This window comes from Neoarius graeffei, chromosome 5, assembly GCF_027579695.1.
Source record: "Neoarius graeffei isolate fNeoGra1 chromosome 5, fNeoGra1.pri, whole genome shotgun sequence".
In the NCBI taxonomy this organism is placed as follows: domain Eukaryota; kingdom Metazoa; phylum Chordata; class Actinopteri; order Siluriformes; family Ariidae; genus Neoarius; species Neoarius graeffei.
The window spans coordinates 16,994,634-17,005,815 of NC_083573.1; the positions used below are offsets into that span (position 1 = coordinate 16,994,634).

At 42.4% G+C, this 11,182-nt stretch overlaps 1 protein-coding gene across 1 annotated transcript; it reads left to right on the forward strand.

Annotated features, from left to right (window-relative positions):
- The first annotated feature begins 1,392 nt into the window (after positions 1 to 1,392).
- si:dkey-29h14.10 (uncharacterized) lies at positions 1,393 to 7,372 on the forward strand. The gene is made up of 5 exons (XM_060920437.1): positions 1,393 to 1,501; positions 3,627 to 3,890; positions 4,661 to 4,711; positions 6,499 to 6,618; positions 6,822 to 7,372. Exons 1-5 carry the CDS (start codon positions 1,456 to 1,458, stop codon positions 7,013 to 7,015), a joined length of 675 nt encoding a protein of 224 aa, XP_060776420.1. The 5' UTR covers positions 1,393 to 1,455; the 3' UTR covers positions 7,016 to 7,372.
- The last annotated feature ends 3,810 nt before the right edge of the window (positions 7,373 to 11,182 follow it).

The window sequence follows — 11,182 nt, forward strand, 5'->3', positions numbered from 1 at the left end:
AAATTCATCCTCTGCATTTAACCCATCTGAAGCAGTGAACACACGCGCACACACACCCAGAGCAGTGGGCAGCCATACTATAGCACCCAGAGAGCAGTTAGGGCTTAGGTACCTTGTTCAAGGGAACTTCAGCCCAAGACCAACCCATGTAAACCCCATGTCTTTGAACTAATGTGGGTAACTGGGGAACCTGGAGGAAACCCACACAGACAAGGGGATAACATGCAAACTCCACACAGAAAGGCCCCCTTCGGCCACTGGGCTTGAACCCAGAACCTTCTTGCTGTGAGGCAACAGTGCTAACCACTACACCACTGTGCCACCCCACATTGAACATATAATAATAATAATAATAATGACTGACTTTTTTTCATGGTATATCAGATATATTCCATTCAGCTAGCATGATGTTGAACTCATCTTTGACTCATTCAATATCATGCTAGTTGAATAGAATATATCTGATATACCATATAAAAAGCCATCCATCCATCCATCATCTGTAGCTGCTTATCCTGTTCTACAGGATTGCAGGCAAGCTGGAGCCTATCCCAGCTGACTATGGGCGAGAGGCAGGGTACACCCTGGACAAGTCACCAGGTCATCGCAGGGCTAATACATAGACACAGACAACCATTCACACTCACATTCACACCTACGGTCAATTTAGAGCCACTAATTAGCCTAACCTGCATGCCTTTGGACTGTGGGGGAAACCGGAGCACCCGGAGGAAACCCATGTGGACACAGGGAGAGCATGGAAACTCCACACAGAAAGGCCCTCGCCGGCTGTTGGGCTCGAACCCAGAACCTTCTTGTTGTGAGGTGACAGTGCTAACCACTACACCACCATGCCGCCACACATTGAACAAATAATAATAATTGGCTTTTTTTCATGGTATATCAGATATATTCCATTCAACTAGCATGATATTGAATGAGTCGAAGATGAGTTCAATATCATGCTAGTTGAATAGAATATATCTGATATACCACGTAAAAAAGCCAGCCAATATTGTTTAATTATGAGCTAAAAGTGTCCGCAGGACTGGTTGTTAGGGGTACACTTGTTTGAAAGCACTAGGACGCTTTGTTCTCTACCTTCACTATACAAAAAGAACAATAACAACAACAACAAAGTCCACCATATCACTCTCAACAGCACCAACCAAACCCCGTTTTCATCTTTATATCCTATTCTATTCTATTAAATTATTCAATCAGGCTATTTATTATGTCTGAGGATGGAAAGAAAGGCTCGGATGTGATTAAAAATGTGTAAGCAGGAGAATAAACCACCTAGTAAGAAAAGAAGATTAGCTCATTCTGGGGAATTCTTGGGGATTTACAGACTGCAGCGCGCATGCGCAGAGCTGTAGTATCGGTTTCATTTGCAGGATGAATTTGAGCTGAAGTGTTGAAGAAGAAGAGCTCAGTGTCTGTGGCTTCTGTTTGATGGACGTCGTCGCATCGAAAAGCAGCATGAAAGTCATTTCACCCGGTAAGTTTTGAACTTATACATGGCAAATGGGTTAACTTTATAAAAGCTGAAGAGGAAACTGAGAACAAGGAAGTGAATGTATACAGAATAGAGCTCTCTCTCTCTCTCTCTGTATATATGTATGTATGCTTATTTCTGGACTACAATGGAAATAAGTGTTATACACTTTCTTGTGTTATCTGTTATCTATATTTATGTATTTTGTGCATTATTTTACTAAATAAAATCAGTCAATATGTATGTATGTGGAGAGAGTCTAGCATTTTGTCTTAGGGTTTATTTTCAAATTACTATGTCAGTGGAAAGGCCCCATAAGGGGACATAAACAATATACTGTACAAAGTTGTGTGTGCGCATGCTAGAAAATTCTAGATGCCCCATTAGTTGCAGTTACTAATTCCTAGGATACATCACTTACTAGGACTAATGGGGAATAGTGAACATTTCGATTGGATCTAATTTCTAGAAACATCACTAAAGCATTAGTATAAGGCTGGACAGAAGCCAAATTAAGCCTGCCTTATTGCCTTATCTTGAGCTGCACCTGATGTTGAATGGATCACAAATTGTATTTTTCATATTCATTTAAATTGGCGGCATGGTGGTGTAGTGGTTTGCGCTGTCGCCTCACAGCAAGAAGGTCTCGGTTCGAGCCCAGCGGCCGGCGAGGGCCTTTCTGTGCGGAGTTTGCATGTTGTCCGCGTGGGTTTCCTCCGGGTGCTCCGGTTTCCCCCACAGTCCAAAGACATGCAGGTTAGGTTAACTGGTGACTCTAAATTGACTGTAGGTGTGAATGGTTGTCTGTGTCTATGTGTCAGCCCTGTGATGACCTGGTGACTTGTCCAGGGTGTACTCCGCCTTTTGCCCGTAGTCAGCTGGGATAGGCTCCAGCTTGCCTGCGACCCTGTAGAACAGGATAAAGCGGCTAGAGATAATGAGATGAGGATATTTTAGGCTTATAATGATGCACATAAAAATGAATATGCACAGTAATGCAGGATGCATTCGAGCAGAAGCTTGGTATAATGTACCACCGAACAGGTTTAGTTATTTGAAGGTAACTGTGGGGTCTGTGCATCCAAAATAATAATAATAATGATGATGATGATGATGATAAATCCATTCAATTCAATTCGATTTTATTTCTATAGTGCTTTTAACAATGAACATTTGTCACGAAACGTCTTTACAGACATATACAGGGTGTTTCAAAAAATTTGATATTATTTGAGATGTAAATATCCCAGAAACTACATAGTCTAGGCAAATGAAACTGAACAGGCTTAATGTTGAGCAATATAAGATTTATTCCTCAAAATTTGAATGAGAAATTCAAAGGTATGTGGATTCCATGAACGATTTCACAAATTTTCAATATGCGCACCTGACCCGAACCCTAACCCAGCCTTCCTCTTTGAACTTTTTCTGCCATGTCCAAGTCTGCATTGCAGTTGGTGCATTTTTAGAGAATTCTCTCATAAATGCATGCTACACAGTCTTGTTCGACGGTGTTCGAATGTACTCTAACACACAAAATGCCTTTTCTTTTCCAGCGAATGGCATTTCTATACCTAAAAAGATAAAACAAAAAACATTAAATGGTGGTGTAGTGGTTAGCACTGTCGCCTCATAGCAAGAAGGTCCAGGTTCGAGCCCCGTGCCCAACGAGGGCCTTTCTGTGCAGAGTTTGCATGTTCTCCCCGTGGGTTTCCTCCGGGTGATCCGGTTTCCCCCATAGTCCAAAGACATGCAGGTTAGGTTAACTGGTGACTCTAAATTGACTGTAGGTGTGAATGTGAGTGTGAATGGTTGTCTGTGTCTATGTGTCAGCCCTGTGATGACCTGGTGACTTGTCCAGGGTGTACCTCGCCTTTCGCCCGTAGTCAGCTGGGATAGGCTCCAGCTTGCCTGCGACCTAGAGGAGCGGTTAGAGGAGATGAGATGAGTCATCGTTCTCTTTCATTCTTCCAAATGGTGAAAGTTTTCCCTCCAAGATGGCAGAACTGTTGGCATGTGTGGTCCAATGACGCATCTGTCTTTTCATATCTGTTGTGTATTTAATTAAGTCTTGACACAGTTTAAAATAAACATATTCCTCTTTTTCTGGTTTTGTCTTCTTGAATAGATAAGGTACTTAAGCGTGAGCTGAGCGCTCTGAGCAAGTGCATGCCCTCCTGGATGGTGCAGCAGATTTCTGATTGCCTGTGCCGCTCACGTGCACTCACCGACTATGAGGTGCAGGTGATCCGGGCTGGGGCCACAGACATGCACCAAGCTTTGCATCTTCTGCAAACGCTCCTGCACAAGGGCCACACACAGTGTCTGCTCTTCTTCCAGTGCCTGAATGCATGCAGCCCCTCACTCTTTCACACCATCACCAGAGGCTCAGGTAGGTGTGAGCAGACTGGTGTGTGAGAGATATCTGTAACATACACCAATCAGCCATAACATTATGACCATTGACAGGTGAAGTGAATAACACTGATTATCTCATAACAGTGGCACCTGTCAAGGGGTGGGAGATATAGTATCAGACAGCAAGAGAACAGTCAGTTCTTGAAGTTGATGTGTTGGAAGCAGGAAAAATGGGCAAGCGTAAGGATCTGAGTGACTTTGGCAAGGGCCAAATTGTGACAACTGATGAAAGGGTCATGGGTGTCGAAGGCTAGCCCATATGGTCCAATCCCACCTTTCTGTTTTAGCCAGCATTCACTTTTTCAGTGGTTTGTGCTATAGTAGCTCTTCTGTGAGATTGGACCATATGGGAAAGCCTTTGTGCTCCATGCGAATCAATGAGCCTTTGACACCCATAACCCTGTCACCAGTTCACCAGTTGTCCTTCCTTGGACCACTTTTGGTAGGTACTAACCATGCATACTGGGAACACCCCACAAGATGTGCCGTTTTGGAGATGCTCAGACCCAGTCATGTAGCCATCCCAATTTGGCTCTTGTTAAAGTCGCTCAGATCCTTACGCCTGCGTCCAACACATCAACTTTAAGAACTGACTGTTCTCTTGCTGCCTAATATATCCCACTCCTTGACAGGTGCCATTGTAATGAGATAATCAATGTTATTCACTTCACCTGTCAGTGGTCATAATGTTCTGACTGATTATATATATGAAGAGTTTCTCTAATCTGTTTATCTTTCCTGCAGTGAAAGTAACTGATGAGGCTCACCATCATGTCGAAAAGTCATACTTTTCAGGTATGTACTGGTGGTTTTATTTTAGCGCAAGTCTAACTCCTTATTCTTTGAAAGGTACTTTATGTGTGGAGTTAAATAGAACTAAGAAAACGCTTCATCATATCAGATATGCATTCAGACTGCTTCTTAAGCCAGTGAATACTGACTGGCATGACATGTGGTCGACAGTAGTTGAACGCATGAGCAGTTTCATCTGCTTCAGTGCAGTTTTCCTTCCTGCAAAAAACACATGTGAAGTGAAAAATGCTTGCTCATGCATTTGCTGAGTGTGTGCATACTCCAGGTATACACGCACACTCTGTGCTGTTATGTTGTATACAGAAATTTCACTCTTAAGAAAAAATAAGGTACATATGCATGTGACAGGAAGGAGATTGTGGTCTACAAGCGTGGTATAAGAGGAGTGTGTTTATGTTGATAGATTTATTTTAAGGCCAAAAAGGTACAGTATATTTACGAGTATATAGAACGTGAAGATAAAGTTGTACTGGCCCTGAATTTATTTTGCTGTCTGTGTTTTAATAAAGACAATACAAGCCATGTCTTCTTGCATATGATAAAATTACATGTAGTGCATATGGAAATTGTGCAACAGAGTGCACATCAACAGTTCTAGCTACTTATGATATGTTGTTGGAATGATTTTTTTTTTTTTATACACTGTATGTGTAGAGAAAAACAAGCTTAATTCTACATTCAGGTGCACCTACGATCAACCAGGTAGAAAATCCAGTATCCAGATACATATGAATTGACTTTCAGGATGAGTTTGTTTGGCCTGGTGGCGTTAAAGAATGAGTTTTTTAGGTTCTTGGGGGTCTGCAACTTGAAGAAGGTTTACCAATTTCAGTTCCCTGCACACCTCTGGCCTGGTGAACTGGTAGGCAAATCCAGTTTGGCCATGGTTTTGGTTAACACCACTATTTAGGTCAGCAAACACACACAGAAGCTGTTCTGGGAGTGTGTCTTCAATGGGAAAGATGTTTAGGTGTATTTTGATGCTTCATGTGTCACTGGATTGTTGTGGTTTGAACTTCTTCTTCATGTAAACCAGATTCTCAATTTCATTCTTCCATGTTGTTGTTTCTTTCAACTTCTTCTTCTTCTTTGGGCTGCTCCCGATTAGGGGTCACCACAGCGGATCTTTCATCTCAATTGCTCCCTGTCTTTCGCATCCTTCTCTACCACACCTGCCACTTTCATGTCCTCTCTCACCACATCTATGTATCTCCTCTTTGGCCTTCCTCATTTTCGTTTGCCTGGCAGCTCCATCCTCAACATTTTCCTTCCAACATGCTCTGCATCTCTTCTCAGGATGTGTCCATACCATCTCAGTCTCATCTCTCTTAGCTTAATTCCCAAGCTCTCCACATGTGCTGTCCCTCTGATGTGCTCGTTCCTGATCCTGTCCAACCTTGTCATTCCCATCGCAAACCTTAGCGTCCTCAACTCCACCACCTCCAACTTTGCCTCCTGTCTCTTCGTTAAGGGTACGGTCTCCAATCCATACATCACAGCTGGTCTCACTACTGTCTTATACATCTTACCTTTCACTTTTGCTGGGACTTTCCTATCACAAATGACTCTCGAAATCCTTCTCCAACTGCTCCACCCTGCCTGCACTCTTTCTCACCTCACTATTGCAGCCCCCATTTTCCTGCACAGTTGACTCTGGGTACTTGAATTCACCAACTTTCTTTACGTCTACATGTCGTTTCTTTCAACTGATGACCTGAATATCTTGGTTTCAAATCCTTTATTCTGTGTTTTTTCTCCACTGTTAACAGAGGCAACTGGAACTGTTCCCCCATGTATCATAAACATTAACAATTCCTCAATGACCAGCTGTATCATTGGAAATAACAACAGCTTGTGCTGTCTACGCTCTCAGACTGGTCTCATTAACGGTAAGAGCAGCAAAATAGTAGCAGGAAGTGACTTGAATAGCATACTGTTTACCATTATGGTGTCCTAATGTAAGAGTGACATACGATATGAGCTGTTATAAGCAATAAACTTTTTTAACACCTTTCATTAGAGTACGCTCAATGCAGTTTAATATTTTCATTCTTTGTGCATTTGTCACCATGTGCTTCTTTTTCTTTAATAGATGCAGTAGAGCATACGCAGAGGAGTCAGCATAGAGAAACATCAGGTTCCAAAGAGGCTCATAATGTTCAGGTGGAGAGCTCCAATGTAGAGTACGTCATCATAGGAGACAAGAACTATATGAACGTTGAGAGCAGTCTGGACTCCGTACATCAGGAAGAAACGGATAGTGTGCCGGAGGATTTGGAGGGGTAAACAGGCTGAGATGGCGAAGAAGGGGAACATGGACTGTATATGTAGATATATATAATATATAATCTCATGAAAAAACATGTTGCCAAGAAACTCAGGTGATGCTTTACACAAGCACTCGGTGTAAAACCAGTTGTGCTTAAAAAGTATACACATTTGTGTGACTGATAATCCTCAGTTCTCTAAGGTGTAGAACAGTGTAAATGCTGCTGTTTCATAACTGTAATAATAGAGATTATATCCGTATGTTAGTATTTTTCAGTACAGGTTTTTTGTTACAAACCGATATATATTTGGTATATTTTGATAAGCTATGTGTTACTGCTGTGTTACTGCTTTTTGTGTTTTTTTATGCTTTACCCATGATTAATTTTTTTATATTTATATACAATATCTTATTTATTAAGGGTTGTGAACCTTCTTTAAGTTTTTGTTTAAAAAAAAGTGTATATAGTATATTTTAATATATTAAAATATACATTCAAATGTATTGTGGTGTTTAAGTGCTTAATATTTTGGGGAGAGCTAACTGAACACTATCCAGGGTTGTAGTTTTCAAAGTGGGTTCATAAAGCATTGCCAGAGGGCTGTGATTTTTTTTTTTGACACCATTATAAAAGTTATTATATTTATTTTTGAGTTCCAGTTATTAGCATGTTGGACTGGTAACCTGAATGGAATGGGTTTAACCTCAATAACTCAAACAAGTTATAATCATTGGAGCCAAAGCAAACGATAAGGCTTGCCTAAGGGAGTACCACTCTGCTTCACGTGTCTAACAGGTTTGCTCTCCTCAGTAAAGCACCTGCTGAAAAATGTGAAAGAGCTCTAGTTATAGAATACTCTATCTTATCGCACATGAAATTAGCTAGGCCTTTAGGGGCACCAGTAGCTTTAGTTAGGTGGTATACCAGGAGCCAGAGTGTCAGACATAGCAGGTAATCTTCGGGTCTTAGGCAAGCATAGGATTTCTTTTTTTTCTTTTATTTATTAGCTTTTTGCCATATCAAGATATATACACACACACACACACACACACACACACACTTTATATATATTTCAAAGATGGCGGCACGGTGGTGTAGTGGTTAGCGCTGTCACCTCACAGGAAGAAGGTCCGGGTTCGAGCCCCATGGCCGGCAAGGGCCTTTCTGTGCAGAGTTTGCATGTTCTCCCCGTGTCCGCGTGGGTTTCCTCCGGGTGCTCTGGTTTCCCCCACAGTCCAAAGACATGCAGGTTAGGTTAACTGGTGACTCTAAATTGACCGTAGGTGTGAATGGTTGTCTGTGTCTATGTGTCAGCCCTGTGATGACCTGGAGACTTGTCCAGGGTATACCCCGCCTTTCACCCGTAGTCAGCTGGGATAGACTCAAGCTTGGCTGTGACCCTGTAGGACAGGATGAAGTGGCTAGAGACAATGAGATATATATTTCAGGCGGCACGGTGGTGTAGTGGTTAGCGCTGTCGCCTCACAGCAAGAAGGTCCGGGTTTGAGCCCCGTGGCCAGTGAGGGCCTTTCTGTGCGGAGTTTGCATGTTCTCCCCGTGTCCACGTGGGTTTCCTCCGGGTGCTCCGGTGTCCCCCACAGTCCAAAGACATGCAGGTTAGGTTAACTGGTGACTCTAAATTGAACGTAGGTGTGAGTGTGAATGGTTGTCTGTGTCTATGTGTCAGCCCTGTGATGACCTGGAGACTTGTCCAGGGTGTACCCCGCCTTTCACCCATAGTCAGCTGGGATAGGCTCCAGCTTGCCTGCAACCCTGTAGAACAGGATAAAGCGGCTAGAGATGATATGAGATATTTCAAAGATAGTTAGCCACGTAGGAGCTAATGCTACATGCCTTTGTCAGTCTGAGGTTACTAAGAATAACTTTGTATAGGTGCCAAGCCACTTTGCTTCAAGAAAACCCAAACTGTCATCCTCAGCTGAAAAGAAATTGGTTTGGATGGTCAGGAGCAACCTGGGAACCACCATGGCACAGCCCTTCCATGAACTGGAAGCTGATGGATCACTGTCTACAGTTCAGATCACCATGGACTAAGAGGCTGCTATCCAAGAAATAACCCCCTGCTCCAAAATTTACACCTTCAAGCTTAACTAAAGTTTGAAGCTAACCACACAGACAAAGAAAAAGCCTTCTGGCAGATAGCTGTATGGTCAAATGAGACAAAGATTGAGTTGTTTGGCCACAATGACCACCATGTACAGAGGGAAACTGTACCAGCTGCTGGTGGTGTTGGGATCATCATGCTCTGGGGCTGTTTTGCTGCCAGTGGAACTGGTTCATTGCACAAAGTGGATGGAATAATGAAGAAGGAGGACTACCTCAGAATTCTTCAGCATAAACCATCAGAAACTTGAACATGGCTTGGGACTTTGGAGTTACAACAGAACGATGAACCCAAACATGCATCAGAGCTGGTTGTGGAGGATAAAGCAGGCTAACATAAAGCTTAAAACAAATCCTGACTTCAACCCTATTGAAAATATATAGACCGTGCTTATAAGTTGAGTCCATGCCAAGAAAAAAAAACAAATTTAATTGAACTCTACCATTTCTACCATGAAGAGTCATGAAATATCCAACCAGAATATATCCTGCCAGAAGCTTGTTCATGGTAAACAAAAATGTCTGGTCAAGGTGAATCTTGCAAAGAGACATTTTACCCAAATATTAGGTGTGCTGTATGTATATTTTTGACCCTGTATTGATTTTCAGAAACCCAAAGAAAATTAAAACTTATGCACCAAATTCTACTGTTTTTTTATTAAAAAATGTATGCTGTACATTCTGCCACAGAAAAAGAACAGTTCAAAGAAATTACTGAAAGCCCAAATATTGCCATGACATTCATATCCAAGATGACATTCATGTCACTGTATGTAAACTTCTGACCACAACTGTAGCTTACAGCAGGTTATGGTCGCGGAACTGCTGGTTGTCCAGGTGGTGCTCGGAAAATAATATGGACTTTATAGAAAATTGGAGAAGTTTTGAGGGCAAAACTGGCCTGTTAAGGCAGGATGGTATCCATCCCACTTTGGAAAGTGCTGCTATCATTTCTTGCATAGTCTCAGAACAGGCCTAGTTAGTTTGTGACAATCCAGAGCCAAGGCCAAGGAGCAGACAAACAGGTTAAATGGACCGTCTGCTAGCTATGTAAAGTCGTTACTCAGGTTCTACTACAACCCCAATTCCAAAAAAGTTGGGACAAAGTATAAATTGTAAATAAGAACGGAATGCAATGATGTGGAAGTTTCAAAATTCCACATTTTATTCAGAATAGAACATAGATGACATATCAAATGTTTAAACTGAGAAAATGTATCATTTAAAGAGAAAAATTAGGTGATTTTAAATTTCATGACAACAACACATCTCAAAAAAGTTGGGACAAGGCCATGTTTTCCACTGTGAGACATCCCCTTTTCTCTTTACAACAGTCTGTAAACGTCTGGGGACTGAGGAGACAAGTTGCTCAAGTTTAGGGATAGGAATGTTAACCCATTCTTGTCTAAAGCCTCGGTCACAACCGGCTGTACGTGCTCCTACGGCCGGTCTACGTGCAAAAAACGCAAGAAATGCATGGAGGGCGCGCATGAAACGCACAGAGGGCGCGCGTGTGACGTGCTGATTTTCAAGCCGTAGACTGGCCGCAGACCGGCCGCAGAGGTTCTTTGTCATGTCAAACAAACTCTACGGGCGCTTACGTTTTTTTCAGGTTGCAAGACAAACTTACGGCCAACGCGCGTCTTTCTCCATGAACAAAAAAAACGCAGCGATTTGGGAAACCCCAAAAATCGCACGGCCAAAAAATCGTACATCCGGTTGTGACCTAGGCTTAATGTAGGATTCTAGTTGCTCAACTGTCTTAGGTCTTTTTTGTCGTATCTTCCGTTTTATGATGCGCCAAATGTTTTTTATGGGTGAAAGATCTGGACTGCAGGCTGGCCAGTTCAGTACCCGGACCCTCCTTCTACGCAGCCATGATGCTGTAATTGATGCAGTATGTGGTTTGGCATTGTCATGTTGGAAAATGCAAGGTCTTCCCTGAAAGAGACATCGTCTGGATGGGAGCATATGTTGCTCTAGAACCTGGATATACCTTTCAGCATTGATGGTGTCTTTCCAGATGTGTAAGCTGCCCATGCCACACACACTAATGCAA

Bases quoted from the DNA above. Each gene is read 5' to 3' on its own strand.
- si:dkey-29h14.10 (XM_060920437.1), top strand. From the start codon at position 1,456: ATGGACGTCGTCGCATCGAAAAGCAGCATGAAAGTCATTTCACCCG. The intron at 1,502-3,626 runs GTAAGTTTTGAA...CTTCTTGAATAG, and splicing joins CATGAAAGTCATTTCACCCG to ATAAGGTACTTAAGCGTGAG. The intron at 3,891-4,660 runs GTAGGTGTGAGC...TCTTTCCTGCAG, and splicing joins CACCATCACCAGAGGCTCAG to TGAAAGTAACTGATGAGGCT.